This window comes from Osmerus mordax, chromosome 6 (genome assembly GCF_038355195.1).
Source record: "Osmerus mordax isolate fOsmMor3 chromosome 6, fOsmMor3.pri, whole genome shotgun sequence".
Classification (NCBI taxonomy): Eukaryota; Metazoa; Chordata; class Actinopteri; order Osmeriformes; family Osmeridae; genus Osmerus; species Osmerus mordax.
This window is the reverse complement of record NC_090055.1, coordinates 11746715-11771504: the sequence shown is the minus strand read 5'-3', so window position 1 is coordinate 11771504 and position 24790 is coordinate 11746715. Positions and strand designations below refer to the sequence as shown.

General features: G+C 41.6%; 2 protein-coding genes across 2 annotated transcripts; both read right to left on the bottom strand.

Moving 5' to 3' along the window:
• Positions 1-3085: 3085 nt before the first annotated feature.
• LOC136944792 (myosin heavy chain, fast skeletal muscle-like) lies at positions 3086-17647 on the bottom strand. Its single transcript, XM_067238693.1, has 40 exons — positions 17629-17647; positions 17130-17348; positions 16838-16981; positions 16562-16718; positions 16432-16459; positions 16119-16233; positions 15481-15573; positions 15322-15385; positions 15108-15206; positions 14904-15007; positions 14689-14827; positions 14484-14602; positions 14169-14318; positions 13796-13966; positions 13358-13670; positions 11773-11837; positions 11558-11645; positions 11298-11415; positions 10781-10904; positions 10317-10453; positions 9803-10058; positions 9458-9700; positions 9193-9369; positions 8841-8986; positions 8363-8453; positions 7814-8203; positions 7389-7515; positions 7144-7262; positions 6838-7034; positions 6525-6708; positions 6167-6332; positions 5847-5971; positions 5437-5745; positions 4930-5133; positions 4701-4826; positions 4104-4274; positions 3771-3875; positions 3588-3683; positions 3318-3449; positions 3086-3212 (listed from the first exon to the last, which is right to left on the bottom strand). Exons 2-40 carry the CDS (start codon positions 17334-17336, stop codon positions 3195-3197), a joined length of 5817 nt encoding a protein of 1938 aa, XP_067094794.1. The 5' UTR covers positions 17337-17348; positions 17629-17647; the 3' UTR covers positions 3086-3194.
• A 3510-nt stretch (positions 17648-21157) lies between these two features.
• On the bottom strand, positions 21158-22877 carry LOC136944790 (myosin-7-like). Its single transcript, XM_067238691.1, has 3 exons — positions 22718-22877; positions 22010-22544; positions 21158-21864 (listed from the first exon to the last, which is right to left on the bottom strand). Exons 2-3 carry the CDS (start codon positions 22100-22102, stop codon positions 21721-21723), a joined length of 237 nt encoding a protein of 78 aa, XP_067094792.1. The 5' UTR covers positions 22103-22544; positions 22718-22877; the 3' UTR covers positions 21158-21720.
• Between the last annotated feature and the right edge of the window lie 1913 nt (positions 22878-24790).

Genomic DNA, 24790 nt, shown 5'->3' with positions numbered 1-24790 from the left:
GCCATAGTGGCTAACTGACAAGGTTCAATTCGGCTCATTGTTTTTTCATAAGAAATAAGGACATTTGTAAGAGAATGCACATTCTGTCTGTTTAACTAGAACCAGAGCCATAGAAACAGAGAATAATTTATAATAATAATTCATTTAATTTATAACGTACTCTACATTCAGCTGAATTTTAGAGTGCCACAGTACATAGTACATTTACATTTAGTCATTTAGCAGACGCTCTTATCCAGAGCGACTTACAGTAAGTACAGGGACATTCTCCCCGAGGCAAGTAGGGTGAAGTGCCTTGCCCAAGGACACAACGTCATTTGGCACGGCCGGGAATCGAACTGGCAACCTTCAGATTACTAGCCCGATTTCCTCACCGCTCAGCCACCAGATTCCCATAGTAAGAACATAGTTAAAAAACAAACTATAATAAAATACATTTAAAAAATAATAAACGCCTTTCTGAATCGAAAGGTTTTTAGGCCAGTCCTAAAAGAGTCCAGTGTCTGTGTTGCCCTTAGGTGGTCTGGGAGGCTGTTTCACAGGCACGGCGCTGCCGTGCAAAAGGCCCGGTCGCACATGGTGCGGAGCTTGGCGTTGGGGACCCGGAGGAGCGAGCTGTTTGTGGATCTGAGGGTGCGGTTGGATGTTTGGGGAGTAATGAGTTCTTGTAGGTAGGGAGGTGCATGCAGGTCCATTTATGCATTTATGGGTGAGTAGTAGGACTTTGTAGTCAATATGGATTGAGGAGATAAGGACGTGGACGAGCTTCTCTGCATCTGACAGGGTTAAAGTTGGGCAGAGTTTGGAGATGTTTTTGAGATGATAAAAGGAGGTTCTGCACAGGTGTTTTACATGGTCATTAAAGGTCAGGTGAGGGTCAAACCTAACTCCTAGATTAGTGACTGTGGAGGAGAGGGGTATGACCTGACTGTCGAAGGTGAGATGAGTTATGGACGATGACTGAACCTGCTGTGGAGTGCCAACAAGAAGGGTTTCGGTTTTGCTACTGTTTAACTGGAGAAAGTTGTTTCTCATCCATGCCTTTATCCCCCCAAGACAGGCAGTGCGACATGACATGGCAGCAGAGGGGCTTGGGGCAGTTTTGATGTAAAGCTGCGTGTCATCGGCATAACAGTGGAAAGACATCCCATGTCTGCTGATGACACGACCGAGGGGGAGCATGTAAATAATGAAGAGGATGGGGCCGAGGACCGACCCTTGCGGAACACCACAGGATACAGGGAGCAGTCTGGACTTGCATCTTCCCAGTGAGACATATTCAGTTCTGCCAGAAAGGTAGGACTGAAACCACTTGAGTGCAGAGCCTGATAGTCCAATGCTGGTGTGGAGGCGCTCTAGGAGGATAGTGTGATCCACTGTGTCAAATGCAGCAGTCAGGTCCAGGAGGATGAGGAGCAAGGGTGATCCTGCATCAGCTGTCATCACCAGGTCACTTGTCACCCTGAGCAAAGCTGTTTCAGTGCTGTTGGCCGAACGAAATCCTGGCTGAAATTTGTCGTACAAGTTGTTGTGTTAGAGGTAGTCCTGAAGTTGAGAAGCAACTACCTTCTCTAACACTTTGGACAGGAGGGCAAGGTTGGAGATAGGCCTGTAGTTTGCTAGAACCTCCGGGTCCTGGGTGGGCTTTTTGAGAAAGGGACGAATGACAGCAACCTTGAGAGCTGGTGGGACACAGCCAGACTGAAGGGAAAGGTTAACAACTTTGGTGATGAAAGGACTGAGAGTGAGGATGTGTGACTTGAGCAGAGCAGTGGTACAGGACCAGAGTACAGGTACAGGATTTCATTTTTCTGATGATTTCCTCAACATGGCTCTCCTCAACCTCAGCGAGATGTAGGGGAGACAGCACACTCGGAGATAAGGTGTTGGTGTCAGAGGGAAACAGTGATGGAGAGCTGGACATCACAGAGTGAATGCTGTTGACCTTGGATCTGAAAAAGTCAATGAAGCTGTTGCATTGCTCCTCTGTAGCCTCAGTTGAAGAGGATGGTTGTGGCTTCAGGAGATGGTTTATGGTGGAAAAAACCTGTTTAGAGTTGCCAGGGTTTTTATTGATAAAGCTGGAATACAACTGTGAGCGAGCATCTTTAAGGGAATTGGAGTAGGCCCTTTGATGCTCCAGTTTATGGACAGTGAGTCCAGAGTGTCTGCAGCGTCGTTCCTTGGGCAAGGCACTTCACCCTACTTGCCTCGGGGGGAATGTTGAGCTGACGAGGCACACGGCAGTTCCGGCTGTTCATCCGACTGGGCTGGTGGAGTGTTTGGAGGTTCGACTGCGAAGAGGGCCTCATAGCGATTGCCGAGGGACAGAGCAGGTATGACCACCCTAGTATGCCTCCTTCGGTCGCGAAAGATAAACTCCGTCCAGGGTTGAGGGCCAGGAGTGGAGGAGACAGGTGCTCGGGTGCTCGATGGGTCCCAGAGGACAGTGTCCTGGATGGCTGAAGGGTGAGGGTGAAGATCTGTTTTGATTGATCTGTCGCAAGATCAGTAAAGCTGGAGAGTAAAAGTTCTTTCTCCCGGAGTTGTTCACGGAAGCTGGAGAGGATCGCTTCTTTCTCCCTCAACTCAGCAGAAAGTTTACGGATGTCATCAGTCAGGTAAGCTATCTTTTTTGGGGCGTTTTGCAGGATAATTGAGTCCTCAGGTGATGTAGCCATTATGTGGGTGGTAGCTTTTTCTTCCCTTCCCTTAGCCTAGGTATCTATCTGACTAAATTAGCTTGTAGCAGTAGGGTTCGTTTACCTTGTCCGACAGTGAGTCTTCACACTCATCCTAAGCATGCATGCTTTCGAAATAGCTGTCTATGAACAGCATTAACGATACAACAAATGTTCAAACTATTGTGGAGCAGGTGGAGACGCATGCTCCGATTCACCATAAACACGTGCAGTAGTATCAGTGGCATAATCTCTCTCTCTTCAAAGGCTACAGGCAAGGCTTTTCAACCATAATTTGGATGCAGACATTTTTTATGTGCTTTATTGACCTGTGTAAACTAATTTCTATGTACAAGTTGTGCAACCTTAGAAAACATTTCTATCTACAACAAATCCACAATCCATGACGTTTTGAAGATTGTTTATTTTATTTTCTTTTAAAATATCACTATGTAAACCATATTTTATGAAACACAGCAATGTTTAGGCACAGGGTCTTGTTCAGGTTAGTGTCTATTCCGCTTCTTTTGCCTGATTGTAAAAAAGAAAAAACAGGGAATTATTGTAATGAATTGAAACACTGTAATGCATCTGTTTCTTGTCTGAACCCTTGGTGTGACATCAGGAGATCTTTACCTTTCCAGAGTCACGACTCTTGGTTCTGAGCTTGTTGACCTGAGACTCAGCAATGTCGGCACGCTCCTCAGCCTCCTCCAGCTCATGCTGAACCTTCCTGAACTTGGACATGTGGGAGTTGGACTGCTCCTCCTGGGATAAATTCATTTTTAAAAGATTTCTTAAAAACTGTAATTTTTTAAATGTGCTTGCTGCAGTCATCATTTAGACAAGAAAGCTAGGAAAGATTTATTTTGCATAAGCAAAGCTCAAATAAGTTATTAGACTTACCGCCTCCTCAGCCTGTCTCTTGTAAGCCTTCACTTTAAGCTGCAGCTTATCCACCAGGTCCTGAAGTCTGGTTACATTTTTCTTATCCTCCTCAGTCTGAAGCAGATGATAAGGTAAATAAAAATTATTTGTATCAACATATACTGTTGTATCAACATATAATGTTTTTGACTGTGTTGTTACCTGGTATGTCAGCTCCTTGACTCTGCGCTCATACTTGCGGACTCCCTTGATTGCATCTACACCTCTCCTCTGTTCAGCATCAACCTCAGTCTCCAGCTCACGCACCTGAATGGAGGACATGAGCTCATGGGTGAACCTGTGGAATTTACCACTCACACACAAATTACTATAATCAATTGCATACAAAATACAGTATTTTACCTCAATAAAAGCATTTTAGGTCATTTAGAGACTATCAATTCTTTTACAGAGAAGACACATATTAAACATATTCTTCTCAATTACTTTTAATACACAATAGTTTCCTGAGGTGAACGGTGACTATCAACTCACCCTGGACTCCAGTTTCTGGAGCTGCTTCTTGCCACCCTTCATGGCTAGGTTCTCTGCTTCATCCAGACGGTGCTGCAGGTCCTTGACTGTCACTTCAAGATTCTTCTTCATCCTTTCAAGGTGAGAGCTGGTGTCCTGCTCCTTCTTCAACTCTTCTGCCATCATGGCCGCCTGCAACAACAGAACACAGCTTGGTTGATGTGAGGAACTGTACATACACATAGTATATTGTACCAGGTTACATTAAAAAAATGATTTCTCAGTACATAATTATATTATCTAGACCATATACTGGTGGAATGACCCAACAAACAAAGCCTTGTGAGAACTGAACTGCATAATAATCAGCACCATCTAATACGTTTCTGCATTCTACTTAAATGGATCAGTGGGGGTCGACACTAGAATTGTGAACACATACGTTATGAAGAAATCACTAGAACATGGCCACAAGGTGGAAGGTATGCTACCATAGGGGTAGGCTACTGTATGATGATATGGTGGTTCCATATTACTTTGATATGGCCTTAATGATGGTGTAAGTAAAGTAGTGACTTAATAGTGACAGTACTGTGATACTTAGTTAGCCAGACTCACATCAGTGATGGCCTTCTTGGCCTTCTCCTCAGCATTTCTGGCCTCCTGGACAATGTCGTCCACTTCTCCCTGCACCTGAACCAGGTCAGTCTCAAGCTTCTTCTTGGTGTTCAACAGGCTGGTGTTCTGGAAGAGAGTACACTTGGATATTAGCAAAGCAAAACCTTTGCTGTGAATGTTATGTAACAATGTGTTTATGTGTATGTGTGTTTGTGTGTGCTGTCCACACCTGGGAATGCAGAAGTCCCACTCTCTCGCTGGCGTCCACCAGCTCCTGCTCGGCCACTTTGCGGCCTCTCTCTGTCTGCTCCAGACCCACTCTCAGCTCTTCAATCTCAGCCACCATCAGACCATTTCTACGTTCCACCATGGCAGCCTGTTCCTTCATGTCGTCTGCGGCCCGGACGGCATCATCCAGGTGCAACTGGGCATCCTAGAAACACCACAGAGTGTAGAGAGGAATGAGAAGATGCTGCTGTGCACAGTATTTCTTAAACCGTCCTCTACTGCTTCAGCAGTACTGTTTGTACTGGAAGGTGTACTGTTCTTTGTAAGGATGATATTATGAATTGCCCTTCTATATACATGCACCCATGTTTTCCAAACCAAAACAAATATGATCTGAGATGGATATTTGAGCCCCCATTTTGAGTCTAGATCTGCAGTAATGGTCTGAAGTAAGTAATAATGTAGTTCACGGCAGTCTACTCATCACTATGGTCAACATTCACAGTACCTTGAGCTGCCCCTGAACATTCCTCAGCTGCTTCTGGGACTCAGCAGCCTGGCGGTTAGCATGGCTCAGCTGGATCTCCATCTCATTCAGGTCTCCCTCCATCTTCTTCTTGATTCTCAGAGCATCATTCCTGCTGCGGACCTCAGAGTCCAGGGTGCTCTGCATGGAGTCCAGCACTCTCTGGCTGTTCCTTTTGATCTGCTCCATCTCCTCATCTTTCTCTGCCAGCTTTCTGTCCACCTCACCCTTGATCTGGTTCAGCTCCAGCTGCACACGCAGAATCTTGGACTCTTCATGCTCCAGTGTTCCCTAAATAAAGGAATGTTTTAGCAAATGTCATTCTTAATTGTGGTAATCCTTAGAATGTTTATCATTTCCACTTCATTCTGGAAATTGTGGAGAGTTTGTACCTCAGCCTCCTCCAGAGCCGTCTGGATCTCAGACTTCTCTGTCTCCACTGTCTTCCTGGCCTTCTCCAGCTCATGGATGCTTTTGCCAGTCTCTCCGATCTGCTCGGTCAGGTCAGAGATCTCCTCTGTGATTTGAAACAGAAGCTTGTTCAATTAGCAAGCTTAGTTTACTGAATCCAACACGAGTTCAACAGGAAACTGTTTTCCCCCAGTTGATGGTTCTGTAAATCAACTAATGCACAGTATAATGAGATGGTGAAATAGGAAATAATTCTGTCTTTTCAATAATACAAAAGCACAACACAGTACATTTATCTCACGTTGCAAGTTCTTGTTTTCTCTCTTCAGAGTCTCAAGTTGGTCAAGAGCCTCCTCATAGGAGTTCTTCATCTTGAAGAGCTCTGTGCTGAGAGAACGAGCCTCCTTCTGAGCTCCCTCCAGCTCAGCCTGGCCCTCCTCATACTTCTGCTTCCACTCTGCAAGAACCTAGGAGGAAGCACACACAAAAGGAGCCTTAACAATTAATGTCAACATGTAAACAATGCGTTAGGCTCAAGGCACAAAAGCAGGGCACGAGCATGACAATATAGTTCTTAAGCCCCAATTGCAGATTTAGGTCCATCCATGTTCCACACTTACAATTACATCAAAACCTAAAACTGGCACAATATTTTTCACCTTGTCAAAGTTTCTCTGCTTCTTATCCAGGTTTGCAGCCAGGCCATTGGCTCTCTCAACGTCAATCATGAGGTCCTCCACCTCTCCCTGCAGCCTCTGCTTGGTCTTCTCCAGAGAGGCACACTTGGAGTTGGTGGCCTCGATGGTCTCCTCAGCATCCTGGAGACGCTGAGCCAACTTCTTTCTGTTGACAGAAAAAGTACAAGTGCAAACTTTGAGTGGTTGACAATAACTTTATACTGGGGTACTATGAATTACTATCAACTTTGTATATTGCGAGCTTAAGGAAGACTATTGCATTTTTTGTACTTACTTGGCCTCTTCCAGCTCCTCTGTCCTCTGGATGGCATCAGTTTCATACTTGGTTCTCCACTGAGCCACCTCAGAGTTAGCCTTGGACATGCCACGTTGTAGCTCTGCCTTGGCCTCCTGTTCCTCCTCAAACTGCTCTCTCAGCAGGTCACAGTCATGGCGGGCAGATTGGACACCATGGGCCAGTGCGTTCTTAGCCTGAGAGGAAAATAATTGAAGATGTGGGTGAAGTAGTAAGGGACCAAAAAAGAGTATTTGCAAACCACTGTACTGTAAAACTGTCATAGGGTTTCTTTAGTTGTTTTACCTTGACCTCCTCCTCAACATGCCTCTTGAGCTCCTCAATCTGCTGGGTGTAGGCCTGCTTGCCTCTGGTCAGCTGGGACACCAGGGCTTCCTTCTCCTCCAGCTGGCGTCCAAACTCACCTGTGGGGTATTAAGGAAGCTCTTCCTTAAGTCTGATTCTCTATTATACTTGTTTTGATTGTTTTCAATATACACCTTGTGGAACATATTTCTGCATGTAGGCCTTTGAACAAATATGTCCCGTACCGTTCTCAGTGAGGAGTCGGGCTCTCTGTCCACTGATGTCATTGACCTGGCGAACATTCTCATCGTTCTTGGTCTTGATCTCACTGAGCTGGTCCTCAAGGGTACGGCACATCTTCTCCAGATTGCCCTGTGGAACAAACATCATGTTTCAATCACATAGATACACATAGATAGGTTTTTTCTTTATACTGTTAATTGTAACACAATGTTTTCCTACTGAAGTTGTGAAATCTTTAAATTGTTAAAATATAGTAAATTGTATCAAATTACAAAACGTGCCTTTAAGAGGGAATTTATAATCAGTAAAAGGTGAACATAAAAAGGCTTTCCACAAACCTTGGTAACCCACTCTAAAACCTTTTGCTTACTTGGTTACAGTTTTACATATATTCTATCTTCTGTTTAGGTCTATTTGTATCACTGACCTTAGCCTTAGCAACTGCCTCCATGTTAGAAGAAAGGTCATCAATCTCCATCTTGTATTCACTCTTCTCTTTCTCCAGCTTCTGTTTGACACGCTGCAGGTTGTCGATCTGCTCTCCCAGCTCTGCCACACTGTCAGCCTGCTTCTTCCTCAGGGCTGAGGCTGTGGACTCATGTTGCAGGGTGGACTCCTCCAGGTCACGTCTCAGCTTCTGGAACTCAGCCTCTCGCTTCTTGTTCATCTCAATCTGAGCAGATGTGGCGCCTCCAGCCTCCTCCAGCCTCTCACTGATCTCCTCAAGTTCCCTGGACAGATCAGCCCTCTGCTTCTCCACCTTGGCCCTGGCAGCACGCTCAGCCTCAATCTCCTCTTCCAGCTCTTCAATACGAGCCTACAGTAGACGAAAACATTTAGCATCAAAGTTTCAAAATTCTGCCCTACGTACGAGAGGAAAAGGACTAAATAGACAAGGTGAATTTTAAAGACAAGCAAGTCCAATATCATCAAGGCAAAAACAGGAAATGTTACTTGTTTAGCAACTACAGCGCACCTGGAGCTCCTTGATCTTCTTCTGCAGCTGGGCACTCAGAGACTGCTCATCCTCAACCTTGCTGAGGAGCTGGCTGGTCTCAAAGTCCTTCCTTTAGTGCACACATTAATCCATGTCAGGTTTTGGTTTTGTGTCATTGAGTTGAGATTAAATTGTAAAGCACATCCATAATTTTTCTATTAATTATTGCAAAAGAAAAGCCTTGTTATCCCTAATGATAAAGATATTCAATTAAGTAATCCAAAGGTTATCTGATTAGTATAATTAGAAACAAAACTCAGTTTCATAGGTCTTTATTATTGCATTAATCCAAGGTGAGTAACATGAATAATCAATGTGAAATGCATGACCTATAGATGGGGTTGAACATTGGATGTCGAAATTATTATGTTGAAGTGGAAATTCAATGTAAGGATTGCTGGAGTAAATGAAATCAATATAATGTCAAGAATGTCTCTAATGATTATACAATACTTACTTCTTGATCTTTTCATCGGACTGCTGCTTGTCGTTCTCCAGGTCCATTATGGACTCCTGGGCCAGTTTCAGGTCTCCCTCCAGCTTTCTCTTGCCTCTCTCCAGGTCCATACGGAGCTTCTTCTCTTGCTCCAGAGAACCTTCAAGCTAGAGGACAAAATGCATTTCTCATAATTAAGCTTTGATGTTAACAGCTATTTATTCATTATACAGTAATATATAATATTTGTTATATTAGTCAGTTGTCCTACTGAATCCCTAAAAATAACTTATTATATGAGATAAAATTCAATACCAATAGAGGCAAAGTTGGATGAAACCCCAAATTGTGCACGAAAGGTAAGTTTACTCACATCATCTACTTGCTGTTCCAGCTTGGTCTTGGCCTTGGTCAGAGTGTTGACTTTGTCCTCCTCGGCCTGCAGGTCATCCAGTGTCTGCTGGTGGGCCTCTTGCAGGGCTTTCTTCTCCTTGGTCAGCTTGGCAACACTCTCATCTTGAGATGCCATCTCCTCAGTCAGGTTTTTAACCTGCACAAGACAAAGTTAGTTCAAGTGAAAACTATTGTTTGGTGCTTTTGAACAAAATACTGCTTGGTTATTGGTGAGATGTTGATACCTTGTTCTCTGTGGCATGTTTCTCCTTCTCCACTTTGGCCAGGGTAAGCTCCAGATCATCAATGTCCTTCTTCAGCTCAGAGCACTCATCCTCCAGCTTCCTCTTCTTGGCGGTCAGCTCAGCATTGATCTCCTCTTCATCTTCCAGCCTTTCTGTTGTCTCTTTGAGTTTAGCCTCCAGCTGGATCTTGCTCTTGATCAGACCCTCACATCTCTCCTCAGCATCATTCAGACCTTCTGATTCCTGAGAATAACAGAGGTTAGTTAGACTTGAATGTGGTGTGTGTGTGTGTGTGTGTGTGTGCGCACGTGTGTGTGTGTGTGTGTGTGTGTGTGGCTCACTCACAGATGCAACTTGGAGAGCCAAGTCATTCTTCTCCTGCATGAGGGACACCATTTTCTCCTCCAGCTCCTTCTTGCGAGCCTCAGCCTTGGTAAGATTAACTTTACATTTCTCATAGTCCTCTTTCATGTTGGCCAGCTCCTTCTCTGTCTCAGCACTTTGCAGGAGAGGCTTGATCTTGTAGTAAACCTTCATCCATGGCCAGTGTTTCACATTCATGAATGAGCGGACATTGTACTGGATGGTGTAGATAGACTCTCTGATAATGAGAGATAGACACAGTAATTGTTTAGCTCGATACAAATTATGCAATGTAATTGCATAATTTTACCCTAACCCATTCCTACATGTAAAGTCTATCATTCCATCAAGCCCAAGATAGCCATCATTCCAAAATTACAAGTTTACATGATTATTCTAACAATAGCTGCATAGTAAAACAAAATGTATCACTCCCTAAAAACAAGATTTGAATGCACTTGAATCCAGATTTTTCCTGTTATCATCTCCATCTCACCTCCTCTCCATCATCTTGGTAAACTCCTTCCTCATCACGTATCCACGGGCAAGAGCCTGTGTCATGGTTACCAGAGTAGCAAGCTTCTCATCTCTCATCTCCTCAAGGACACCAAGCAGACCAGCTTTGAAGAACACCTGAGACACAGGTATAAAACAAAACTTAAATAAACAACATAAACACTTCCAGTGTTAAAATATTGCTATCTAAGTAGAAAGCAAAGTCTTGTATGATGTTAGGATCAAATAAATGCCAATGAAATTACTTGCTGAGGATTTATAATACAATACCTTTCTCATATGTAGTCATATTTTAGTCTCATATTATTAAGATTGTTGGATTGTTCTTGAAAACTTTCAACTGCATTTTGAATGTTTACCAGGTAAATGCGATATTTAATAGCCTCTGTAGGTCACAAACATGAGTTGCCAGTATTCCATCATCAATAGTGTATGGTATGTTACCTTGGTGTGTCCAAACTTGTACTCCTCATGGTTCACATCAATTGACCCAAGCAGCTTCTCAGAAGCCTTCTTGTTATCCATGAACTGGCCTTCGGGGATTACACCGGCATTCAATACTTTGTATCTGAACAGGGAGAAATGTGTTTTATTAATTGATATGTTGTTATCTATCTCCCATATCTTTGTTGCATTAGTGTGTAACATTACTGTTACGTCTGGACCAGCGACTCCACGTCGACGCTCGGATTCACCAGAGTACTAGTGGCAGCGCTGTCCAGTGCCGATTACGCGCCATTGCGCACACCTATGTTTCTATTCTTCACCTGTTTCTGATTATCGTTAATAAAGCATATAACCTGGGTTTTACTTTTCCTTGGTTGTCGGTTATTATGTGTTACACTTTTCTGACGTATCTAGTGTCAGATGTTTTTTGTTATTCTGAGTTTTGTGCCTCCGTTGTTGTAATTCCCTGGAGGGTTATTAAAAGAACCATTCCTGCAAATACCGTAACAATTACCTCTGCTTGAAGTCAGCATAGAGGATTCTGCTGGGGAAGCCCTTTGTGCAAATCCTAATACCCTCCAGCACACCATTACACCTCAGCTGGTGGATAACCAGGAAGTTCTCCATGAGACCTGGATGAAACATTTAGGGTCAGCTTTTTACTTTGTGGAACTTAATCGTAGAAATAATTGTAGAAATAATAATCAAATGAATGTACTTTGTTTAAAGTAGTAATGACTTAAGATAAATAATACGTAAAACAATATGTTTTACCTGGAGTCTTTGACTCATTGGGGATCAGACAACGCACAAAATGAGGGTGGGTGCTCCTCAAGTTGGTCATCAGCTTGCCCAAGTTCTCCTGTAAGGTTGTTATAAAGCATTGTTACTCTCAGATAATATTCATAATAAAGCTAAAATGCTAATATTAAAGTACAATCACAACATGAAACTCTCGCAAATGATATATTTTTTAAAACCACACTCACTCTGAACTGAGAGGACACAGTCTGCATGGAACCTCCCTTCTTCTTGCCTCCTTTCTTTGTGGTATCTGTTATAGGAGTGTCAGGAGTTAGACAGCATAATAAATGAAATTGTCTTGTTCTCTTTTTCTTTGGCTCTCGACGAAGGCGGTCGCATTTTATCCTCCCCTCCCTGACCTTCCCTGCTTGGCTGTGTCTTGTGTCTTGTCTTGTCTCAAGATACTCTCTCATCATCACTCTCCGAAACTAGAAGCATGGAATTAATTAGCTGGTCTCTCAATGCTATTGACACCATCTTCTCGAAGAGAAGCTCGGGTTCGGGGGAACCCAACTGTCCGGACGGGACGTTCGCAGCTGGCTACACGATGGACGCGTGGGAGAATTGGCGTGTCGTGTGTCTAGCGGCGCTTTCCGTGGAGGACGTTGAAGACATCTTCATATTCGGAACCATGATTACAGGCTTTCTGCTGTTTGGAATAGGCGCTGGCTTTGTATATCGGAAAATTAAGGAAACGGCTGCAGCCATCAAAAGCCCCGTTAGGCTGCCCGATATGATTGATGCGGTGGGCAGAGTTGTTGGAGCTCAGACTGTGAACTTACAACGCAGCATTGATTACAACAGGGATAAGTTTACGGCTCTGCAAAGGAAGATGGAGGAGATGGAGACCTTCCTGAAGGGTGGACATGAAAAATTGAGTTGCGGCTACTCGTCAAAACAACTACCCCAATCTTATCCACTTTCGGCCCCGTAACCAGCACAGGCCTTGGCCAAGGCCGTCGCTGGAAAACAACTCCCCTGGAGAGCGCTGAAGCAAGACTATCTTGCTCCCCCCCCCCCCCCCCCCCCCCCCCCCCCCACCGACATCTGTGGTTTGGTCTCTGCCCGGGTCATGACCAATGATGTCTCCTGGCCAACACAATCTGCATAGGGAGAATCGGACTGATTGTGGCCTAGGTCGAGGGCGCCAACCCAGACCTACTCACACATTAACTTTCACCTACTACAGATATCACCACCCCCCCACCCCCATCCAACGCCTTCACCTGCTTGTTTCCCCAGGGTGGCTGGCGGGTCTGTGTCCAGCGCCTATGGCTGCAGGTCCAGATGCTGCTTGTCAACCCCCCCCCCCCACTCCCCGTTGAAAGTCACGTGTTTTTGTACATGTTGTTCTGCTTATGTGCTGAGGTTTTTGTCTGTTCCCACACTGTACTCCTCTAGGAGCATTGTCTGGGTGTTGCCTTTTTCTCCTCCTCTCTCCTCATGTTATGCTGTAACTTTCTAGTCTCGTCCTGTCTACCCCCTTGTCATGTTTGTGTATTAGAAACTGCAAGTGGCAGCTCGGATCTAAGATGGATTCGAGAGACCGCAGATAGAGTGCGGCTAGTTTGTTAAACGTTTTAGATCAACACTTGTATTATTGTTTTTGTTGATTTTATGTAAAGCACTTTGAGCTGCAATTCTTGTATGAAAAGTGCTATATAAATAAAGTCTTACTTACTTACTTACTTGTTGCTTGAACGATACTGTTAATTTATTAACAAATCATGTTAGCATGTATAAACCTGTGTGTTTGTAATCTAATTCAACCATACTGACCCTCAGGTGGAGCAGCAACATAGAGCGTGGCCAACAGTTTGGTTGAGGACTTTCCATACAGCTGAAGCACAGAGTCGTTCAGGGGGTCCTTGTTCTTGTCCAGCCAGCCAGTGATATTGTAGTCCACTGTACCAGCATAGTGGACCAGGGAGAAGTGGGCCTCGGCCTTGCCCTTTGCTGGTTTAGGCTTCTCAAATGCCTTAGTCTTTCCAAGATGTTGGTCATACAGCTTGTTCTTGAAGGAAGTGTCTGAAGCCTTGGGGAACATGCACTCCTCTTCAAGGATGGAGAAAATGCCCATTGGCTGTGTAGAAATATAAAGTGATCAGTCAAATATACTGTGTATAAGAAGAATGAGACGAAACATGTGTGAACAACCTTGTATCCTTGGCAGGTATGAAACATCCACAGTTTTTACAGACACCTCACCTTCTCAATAAGCTCAATGCAGGCAGCCAAGTCCATGCCAAAGTCAATGAAAGCCCAGACAATGCCCTCCTTCTTGTACTCCTCTTGCTCCAGGACGAACATGGTGTGGTTGAAGAACTGTTGCAGTTTCTCATTGGTGAAGTTGATGCACAGCTGCTCCATGCTGTTGTACTGTAGATTTGCAAAGTTTGGCAGAACTTTATTGAGCGATCCCACCATACTGTATGTATTTCTTACTTTATCTGAACCTCTAAGTCAAATCATTAAAATAGAGTAGATACTATCTGTATAGTTTAATGACGAAAGAAACCACTTTTGAAATTATTTCTAATAATCTTTCAAATATTGCCATAATGACCAATTTCAAACTCACGTCAAAGATCTCGAAACCAGCAATGTCAAGCACACCGATGTAGTAGTTCCTTGGCTGCTTGGTGTCCAACATCTGGTTGATGCGGACGACCATCCACAAGAACATCCTCTCATAGATGGACTTGGCCAGAGCACTCACTGAATTGTTCACCTGTGTTATAATGTTGGTTCCACTTAAACATTGATTTCATTTTATGAATTGTTTTTTACACGTAATAATTGAAAACACTATGCTAAAATGAATATTACAATCAAACTTTATTTCTTAACAGCATGTCATTTACAAAAAAAGCTCTGATGCTTTTTAAAGCCTTACCTGAGGCACTGTCTGACCCTTGGTCACATACTCATTGCCGACCTTCACTCTGGGGTAGCACAGGGCTTTCAGCATTTCAGCTGAGTTCAGACCCAGAAGGTAGGCAATTTTATCAGCCACTGGGGAGAGAAAGGAGCAATGTTTATCACAGGAATATAATTAAATGAATGCTTTTTAGAACATCGATACAAACAATTTGGCTTACCCTCTGTGCCATCTGGCTCAGCCTGCTCCTCACGCTGCTTCTGCTTGAAGTGCATGTTTCCATGGTGCATGACAGCACCGGTAAACTTGTAGATGCTCATCTTCTCTTCACCGGTGAAGCCCAAGATGTCAATAGCATCCTGGAGGGGCAAAGAAAGTTTACATTAAACCACCAATACATTAGGATTTTCAAGTTCAACCCTTTTAGTGACTTACATCTGTGGCATCAAGCTCGACTGTGTCATCAATACTGGCCACAGTGATCTGACCCTGGCTGATCATGGGGTAGTCATAGGGGTTGGTGGTGATAAGCGACATTTCTGTGGAGACAAAACTAAAATTATTATCATCCAAGGCATGTGTACATTTTATGTAAAAGTCTGAACCCTCAATGAGTGGACAAAGGAGTAAATGCCTCACCAACAAGCTCAGGTTTGTGGTTGGTCATCATCTGGTAGAAGATGTGGTAGCCTCTCTCATCAGGCAGCTGGAAACTTACTCTGGACTTCTCCAGCAGGTCTGTGAGAGACATGGTTGAAAGGATAAAGAAAAATGTGAACAATTTGAATCTCAAGTAAATGGACACCAACATTTATTTAAAGGATCAACTGGGAAATAATCCAAACCTACTTACAGGTCTCAATGTCAGCACTTGCCAGTTTTCCATTCATGTGGAAGTGAATCCTAATGAATTTACCCTGAAAGAGTGCAAAGAGAGGGCTTTTTCAATGTATCCTATTGATTTCTAAGTTAGTGTAAAATGTGAAAATAAATATTTTCCCTCCAAACTTACAAAGCGGGATGAGTTGTCATTCCTCACTGTCTTGGCATTACCGTAGGACTCCAGTAGAGGGTTAGCTGCAATGATCTGATCCTCAAGGGAACCCTGAAGGGAGACAAACCAGTTGGTCATTTAGACTTATCACCAATATTCCAAAAAGAATTCTCTCGTCACTTCGTCTCTAATCATTCACTCCTGGAACGCTTCCCCTAGACTAGGTCTAACCCTGTTTCTATATAATCTGTGAACACCTTTAGTTTAATATGTTTGGTCAGAGTTAACACAGTACCCCCCAATTAAAGTGCAAATGTCATAAATCCTTAACCTCTTAAGTTGCTATATAAGTAACATACTAACAGTCTTATTAATGATATGCTGTATGTAAAGCTACGACAGGACTGCTGTCAACAATGACAACATATTTTGAAGATATAAACTATATTTTAACTACCATATACGAAGGAAGTACGATTGTTTTAAAATGTGGGGGGACAGATTTGTTTTATAACTGATGATGCAGCCAGTGACTATAATTTTCTTAATAACAAATGGGAGGATATATTTACAGTTTTCATGTCAAATGAAACATACGCCCTTGAACCTTCAACAATTGATGGCATGCATTTTATATGGTGTATATAAGGTCATACCTGCATTTTGCCGGGTACTGGTTCCTTCTTCTTCTCACCTCCAGAAACAGCAATTGTGGCAAAGTACTGGATGACACGTTTGGTGTTTACAGTCTTTCCAGCACCGGATTCTCCACTAGTTTATTAGATGATCAAAATATAATTTAGTGTGCATTAACTACAATAAGTATTGTCAAGCTTCTTAAGGCATTAATCACAACCATTTTCATATTTATATACATATAAGTATATATATAGTATATACATTAAATATACACTCTTATAAAATATATATATATATAAAATATATTAAAATATACACTCTTAAGCTTACGTGATTAGGACTGACTGGTTCTCCTTATCTGAAAGTAATTGACAAATAAATGAGTCGGAAGTGATAGGAGAAGCAACTAAGAATACATGCGTCCATCTATTTATAGCCATCCATCAGTGAGCGTCCATACCAGTCAACATGAACTGATAGGCGTTGTCAGAGACCGAGAAGATGTGGGGTGGAGCCTCCATACGCTTCTTCCCTCTGTAGGCGTTGACCACATCCATGTCATATACAGGGAGCCACTTGTAGGGGTTCACCGTGGCACAGAAGAGCCCAGAGTAGGTCTGCATATGAGCAGAGAGTAAATGGAAATATTGCTATTAAAGTTCAAGTCTACATTTTCTGAGGGTGTCATTTGCTTCCTTAAGGTGGCTCACATTATACATATGTGTAGTTTTCTTACGTAAATCATCCATGCGGCATAACGCTCTTTGAGGTTATACAGGACAGTAGCTTCACTGAGGTAGGTCATCATGGCCATGTCCTCAATCTTATCATATTTAGGAGGGTTCATCTGCAAGATTTCCTCTTCTTTGAAAGTTTTAACCTGAAAGATTATGTCAATTACATGTATGAAGCCTACACTAATTGAATAATGTATACATTTTTCAAGTGAATTAAAATCATATTTCATATTTTTTTAAATAGCTTAAATGTGTCATTTCCATTTCATTCCATGCTAAGTATCCTCTTACCTCCTCAGTGATAAGGATTTTCACATCACATTTTGCGCCATCCCTCTTAACAACCAGACCCTTGAGGTACAACTCTTTAACATCGGGTATATAGCAGGCATTCTTAGAATCAAATGGTGCAGCCTGGGCCTCAAGCCTCTCCCTCTCAGATTTACGAAGGTAAATGGCGGCCTTGCCATATTGGGCCATCTCCGCGTCCGTACTCATGGTGCCGACTCACTGGGGAAAAAATATATCACTGTTACAAAATCTATTCCTTCTTTTGATTTAAATTATGTTCCCTTTCTAATTAATTCATAATTATCCTGTGGGCCTGAAAGTATAAATGATGAGTGCATTTACTGTATATTACTGTAAAGTAAGTAGGCCTCAGAAGCCTACAAAAGGTGTACATTAAATCTTTAAAAAATCATTTTATACAATTACAATAGTAGATATACTGATGGTGCTTTAGCTTTGAGCTGTATACACTTATATGAAGCATCAAACTATGTCTCACCTGTTTTTCCCCTCCCAGATGAAATGGACTCTTAGTTGGTGCTGTAAAATATGTTTGTTTTGAGTTTTTTGAGTAATTTATCCAGAAATAAAACAACCAGAACAACATATACAATATTTACATGTCATTGCTATACCTCCCATCACATTTGAGTGTTACATAGCAGGGATGTACTGATAAGAAAATGATTGGCCAACACTGTAAGCCGAAATTGACCGATGCCGATATTTTGACTTTACTCTACATTTCTACAAAGTCAGAACATTTTATAAACATTGTCCTTCTGATGAGGCCTTTAATTACTGCTCACTTTAATTTGGGTTCATTTTAAATAATTTGTTCATATATTTGATTAAGAAAAAATGTATACCCCATTCAGACATAGGACAAATGACCACAAATTTGATATGGTATACACATTTGATGGACAATGACACGTGAAAAAAAAAGTAACCTATTGTAGAAATATGATGGTGCCATTTCAAACATCACAATTGGTCGCAAGTAATCGGCCATTTTAAGGTAGTCAGCAGATATAAACATCATTTTTTGTGTGGCCAATACCCATTAATGGAAAATGAATCCGTGCATCCCTGCTACACAACAAACATGATTTACTGTAAATGTTAAATGTCGTTCAAGAACAAAAACATCGTTTTCAACATCCAATATCTTATAGTAAACAAAAGTTTGTCATCCCAATATAGTATATTTCAGTTATGAGACCAAAACGTATTGTATCACATTGTCTGTCTTTACATTCAAAACTCAATCTTACATGTTTGTCCGCAATAGTTGACTCATTTTTCTTGGATATGGGCAAGGCAAACCTACTTATCACGTAATAAGCGTTATGAGTTTTATCTATGTGCCTGATCTCAATAAAAAAGGATGTGAAAATAACAAGTATCTTACCCCACAGGTGGAAGTTGTCTGTCCGTGGATGCTGCTCTGTGGGACTCCTTATATCTACTGGAGAGTGATTAGCAAGCAGAAGCTAATTGTGGACTACTCTCCTAAAGGAGATGGATTAGAGACAAGAGTCTACAGTTTGACTCTTACCCCGTCCCTTGCTTTCCCTGCTTCACTCTATGTCTGTATTGCATAATATAGGACATTTCTGAATATATTACGCATTATGTTCAGTTTTCTAGGAGTTTAAATTGTTTTTTTTTATGGGTTTACACATATATGTTATACAATAATGTATTCAAAGGCCTTAGCTGGTTTTCTCTGAAGTACAGTAAACATTAAAGGTTGTAATGAGTAAAGTTACTAGATCCAGCTGGATCATTGGCGATCCATATTTATAATTTTATTTATTTGTTTTACAGCATGCAGTTTGCACACCTTTTGACCAATTTGCTTAATTTGTGTCCTGTTTCATTGTATATCATAGAAATTATTTTTATAGGTTCTCCAGAAAAGAAAAACACGTGTTTTTATTTGACAGGGAACAACGGGTGTATTATTTCAAATCCAACGTGAAGAGTATAGAGGTAAAATATCTGGTTACCCACATACAAGAGTGAACTGTATTGATTTTATAATAATGACTTTGAAATGTGTCCAGTCTGGTTTCTAGTATCTTAATCTTCTTCAGGCCATTGAAATCTAAGACCTATTTCTTTTGGATAATAAATTATCGAATGACATGATCTACTGATTTTGCAAGCCATAGACATTTACTGTGGGCTTACTATAAATCCAGTTATAAGGAGACAACATGTAAAGATGTCACGCCTGTATTTCAGGATTCTCTGGTTGGAAATGAATGAACTTCATCCCAAAGCTTTGATGACATTAACTGAGGCTAAGACCAACCATCTGTGCTGCATGTCTGGCTTGATTACATCTAACACATATTTGACATGGAAAGGTTGTAAAACTTGTCAAATGATTACAAACTACTTAACAAAAAGTGATTCAAGTAAGGGCTAACCAACAAAAAATGTATAGTGGGGTGATTAATTGAGCAGTTTTGCATGATTCTTGCATGACCATGCAACATAAACCAATGATATGTGAAAAATCTTATTTTAAACCCCAGTAAACGTAAACGACACATAAGCAATTACTTTGGTAGCTCAAGTAGCGCTGGTAGCTTGGACCAATAAACATATCATATCCCCTAAGTTTAAGTCCAATTTGAGATTTGAGGTATCAAATGCAATGTCAGGCCAATAAATAACTTTATATGTCTCCAATGAAAGGCCAGAAAAGGTTTTGGCTTGGCAGACCTTCAGGGCTATTTACTGGCCACTTCGTCATGGTATCAATGTCCAAAGTATGAATGGGATATGTTGTGGTGGAACATCTGGACATATATGGTCACATTGCTTTCTTGCCCACCACCTTGACATCACCATGTTGGAAAAGAGCTTGACAGGACAAGAAGAAATATACTCATTCAGCAGTGCCACATGAGATGTATCATGTCAGAGATGCCTTATATGCTTGTCGAAGTCAATAATAACCTTGACCTCTGAGGAGAGATGTTTTCTGTTGATGGTAAGAATGATAGGAATAAAAGAAACATGAATATATTTATATAAATATTCCGATGTTACATGTAAATTCATTTAATAGGTCTTTGGTACTACTACTAACTGAAGCAACAGTCGTGGAAAAGTTGTGTTGCATTTACATTACGTCATTTAGCAGACGCTCTTATCCAGAGCGACTTACAGTAAGTACAGGGACATTCCCCCGAGGCAAGTAGGGTGAAGTGCCTTGCCCAAGGACACAACGTTATTTGACACGGCCGGGAATCGAACTGGCAACCTTCAGATTACTAGCCCGACTCCCTCACCGCTCAGCCACCTGACAACCTTTATTTTTAGCATTTATCTTCATATACCCGCTATCCTTCAAATTCTATGACTACAGTGCACATACACACACACGCACACACAGATTGGCTGGACGTGTTCCAGGCGCCTCTACAGTATCTCAGTTATGACAGTTAAATAAAACTACATAATACTGTAGTAACGCCAAAGACGTAAAGTGAGCTGCAGATGTAGATGAGAATTTGTATGAGATAATCACATGGTCATGGTCGTCCCCTTTAAACAATATAATTTGATGCATGTGTCTCTTTTGTACAAGACTGATAGGGCAGTGCAGCAGGGAGTTATCTCAGGGTTGGACCTTTATTGTGATGAGTCATTCTTAATATTATGTGCTGTGTGTGAACGGTGAATTTCTTTATATGGAAAGTGTGTATTACCTGTCCGATACTGTCGCTGGTCAGCTGCAATGACAGTGGATGATAAAGAGGGGGGGAGGGGGTGTATGTCCTACTCCATACGTTGTAAGATGATGTGCTTTGTCTCGCTGAGGGTGTATCTAATATTATTCTACATACAAAGATGTTTTATGTAACATCAGTCTGTGTACAATATTGAGGTTTCTTCCTCCCACAACAAATCCACAAAGCCAATATTGTGTTGTCAACATGATTTATTTTCCAATACAATCCTCAAAATATCACCATGAAAATCATATTTTATGAAACATAGCCCTGCCTTGTGTCCGGTTGTTGTCATGTCTATTCAGCTTCTTTAACCTACCCTATTTTTCGGACCATAAATCGCTCCGGAGTATAAATCGCATCAGTCAAAAAATGCGTCATGAAGAGGAAAATAACATATATAAATCGCACTGGACGAAAAATCACATTTATTCAGAAAGGTATTTCACAAAAGACCAAGAACAGACATTTAATCTGGAAAGCCAAGTTATTCAATCTATACAATAGCAGAACAAGAGGCAGAACAACACACTGATTTCAATAGCATATATATTTTTATAATGTCCATGTATCAATCTTAATATTTTTATGAAAACATGTTTTAAGTTGTGATTTACCACCACTGGCACGTCATCGGGCCTGTGGTCATCGTGGCACCGAGGGGTGTGGCCCCCGCTGCGGCAGGCGTCCCTTATTTTTCAGCATTGAAAATGGCAACCCTAACCGTAGGCCATAGATCAAGAGTAACATTTGTACTAAGAGTTTGTACAAACTTCGTCACTTTGGATAAAAGCATGTTCTAAATAAATAATCAAATTGTATTCTTAACATTGCTGTCAGCAGGGGTTCACCATTCCAGAGTCATGAGTCTTGGTTCTGAGCTTGTTGACCTGAGACTCAGCGATGTCGGCACGTTCCTCAGCATCCTCCAGCTCATGCTGAACCTTCCTGAACTTGGACATGTGGGAGTTGTAATGCTCCTATGGGTGACATTGAGAACAGGTTTGAAGATTAGCAGAATGGCCATCACATTTTTAAAAGGATGATTTGGTTAATTGCCATTTTTCTTTGTAATCAAGTCTAATTCTGTAATATTACATTCATATTAATTAATGTATGACTCACCGCCTCCTCAGCCTGTCTCTTGTAAGCCTTCACTTTAAGCTGCGGCTTATCCACCAGGTCCTGAAGTCTGGTTACATTCTGTTTCACATTCATGAATGAGAGGACATTGTACTAGATGGTGTAGATAGACACTCTGATAAAGAGAGATAAAGACAGTAATTGTTTAGCTCGATACAAAATGATGCAATGTAAATAAATCATTACCCTAACCCATTCCTACACGTAAAATCTATCATCATTCCTTCAAGTCCAAGATATCCATTATTCCAAAATTACAAGTTCACATCATTATTCTAACAATTGCTTCATAGTTAAACAGAATTGAATCACTCCCTAAAAACATGGATTGAATGCAAAAACCTGAATACGTATTTTTCCTTGTATCTTCTCAGTTTCACCTTCCATCCATTATCTTGGTAAACTGCCTTCTCATTAGGTATCCACGGGAAAGAGCCTGCATCATCGTTACCAGATTAGCAAGCTTCTCATCTCTCATCTCCTCAAGGACACCAAGCAGACCAACTTTGAAGAACACCTGAGGCATAGGGAGAATACAAAACAAAATATAAAAAGATGACTAAAACAGATTCACATATTGCTCTCAAAAAGACTGTTCATCTAATCAACTAAATTTCAATGCACTGTTAGCAGAGGATTTCCCATAACATTGCTTGTATCGCATCATCAAGAGTGTATCTGGTATGTTACCTTGGTGTGTCCAAACTTGTACTCCTCAAGGTTTACATCAATTAACCCAAGCAGCTTCTCAGAAGCCTTCTTGTTGTCAATGAACTGGCCTTCGGAGATTACACCGGCATTCAATACTTTGTATCTGAATCGAGAGAAATCTTGATTTCTTACTGTACATTTTTCTCTCTACCTGTAATAGGTGGGAGTCAGGTGGCTGAGTGGTTAGGAAAGCGGGCTAGTAATCTGAAGGTTGCCAGTTCGATTCCCGGCCAAATGACGTTGTGTCCTTGGGCAAGGCACTTCACCCTACTTGCCTCGGGGAGAATGTCCCTGTACTTACTGTAAGTCACTCTGGATAAGAGCGTCTGCTAAATGTAAATGTAGTACCATAATTATGCATGTGTGTCAGTACCTCTGCTTAAAATCAGCATAGAGGATTCTGCTGGGGAAACCCTTCCTGCAGATCCCTCCTCCAAATACCCTCCAGAGGTAACACTTTACAATAAGGGTGCATTAATGATCGTTCATTAATACTTTAACTAATGCATGAATCATCATCAGTTAATACATAACTCAGAAAGTACTTAAACAAATACTGTTTTTTTCAGAGAGAAAACATTGAAATAAACTCTATTATGAGTTGGAATCCTGCATTACATTCAAAAGTACTATTTTGACGAATGGATGACTAAATGCTGTTTTTTTTACAGCGTACCAAGCTGCCAGATTGTTCCAGTTTTTTTACAATGTTTATTTTTACAGTATATATACTGTTTTTGATCATTTCAATAGTCACCTCAGCGTCTCTAAATAGATAGGTTAGCCTGTCCGCTAGCCTGGTTGACTAGCTAGCTAGTCTAGCTCTAACTATAATGGGTAAAAAAGCATTGTTAAGTTTCTATGAGTTGAGGAGGACAGTCAGCTCTACGTAGTTTGCCTTTACCCTTCAAAGCTACATTCTTCTCTGTTAGCTTGCACCCTTTTCAAATTGATGCATTATGCTGAGATTAGGGGATAGTGGAAAGTTAACTTTCGAAGATAGAAGTTGACCGTCATGAATCGGTCCAGACTCCGGGATGTGTTGCAGCCAGGCATGTTCTACACTGTAAAAAAAACATTGTAAAAAAACAGGAACAATCTGGCAGCTGGGACGCCAGATTAAACCCATTAAATTACAGTAAAAAAAAAAATTTCATTAACATTAATTAACCGTAAAATAATTGTAATTTTCCTGTACCAAATTTACAAGATATATCTGTAATATTACAGCCTGGGTGCCAGCCGAATTTAGCCCCGCCCACATTTACATTTAGCAGACGCTCTTATCCAGAGCGACTTACAGTAAGTACAGGGACATTCCTCCCGAGGCAAGTAGGGTGAAATGCCTTTCCCAAGGACACAACATCATTTGGTTGGCATAGCCAGGAATCGAACTAGCAACCTTCTGATTACTAGCCCGATTCCCTCACCACTCAGCCATCTGACTCCCCGCCCACAAACAATTTTGTTCGGGAAGTTGGGTCTGGGGTCGCTCGGTTGGGGAAAAACTATGTCCGAACAAGAGCTGTTCGGACCAATCAAATTGTCAGGGCGGGCTTTATACGATGATGGACAGATGATCAACAGTAACGTAATCAACCACGTCACCAAAGAGTGCTTGGGTTGAATTCGTTTTCAACAAACAACATACTAAGCTGGAATGTCTGACTTCACAGAGCCGTGTTTAACTACTCCCCGACTGCAAGCGGCTACTCTCGACGGTCGTTTCATGCAGCCGCAGTCCATGTCGAACGCACCTTTTGATATTGACTGGTGCATGCTGGGATTGCATGACGTCAACTACCCGAGTCTAAACCAAAAATGATGTTATTAAGAAGTTATTTGTCCGTGGGATGAAAGTAAATATCTGCAAAATAACTAGTTAATTGCTAGTTTTGAAATTATGTGTTTTAACAGAACATTTTGGTTAAAATGTTATTCATATTTGTAAAAGAAACTGACATTTTAGTGTATTTTTAAGTAACAACATTTGGCTGTAACTTTTATGTAAAAATATACATTTACAGTTTGCCATTGTCTTTCTATCTGTAT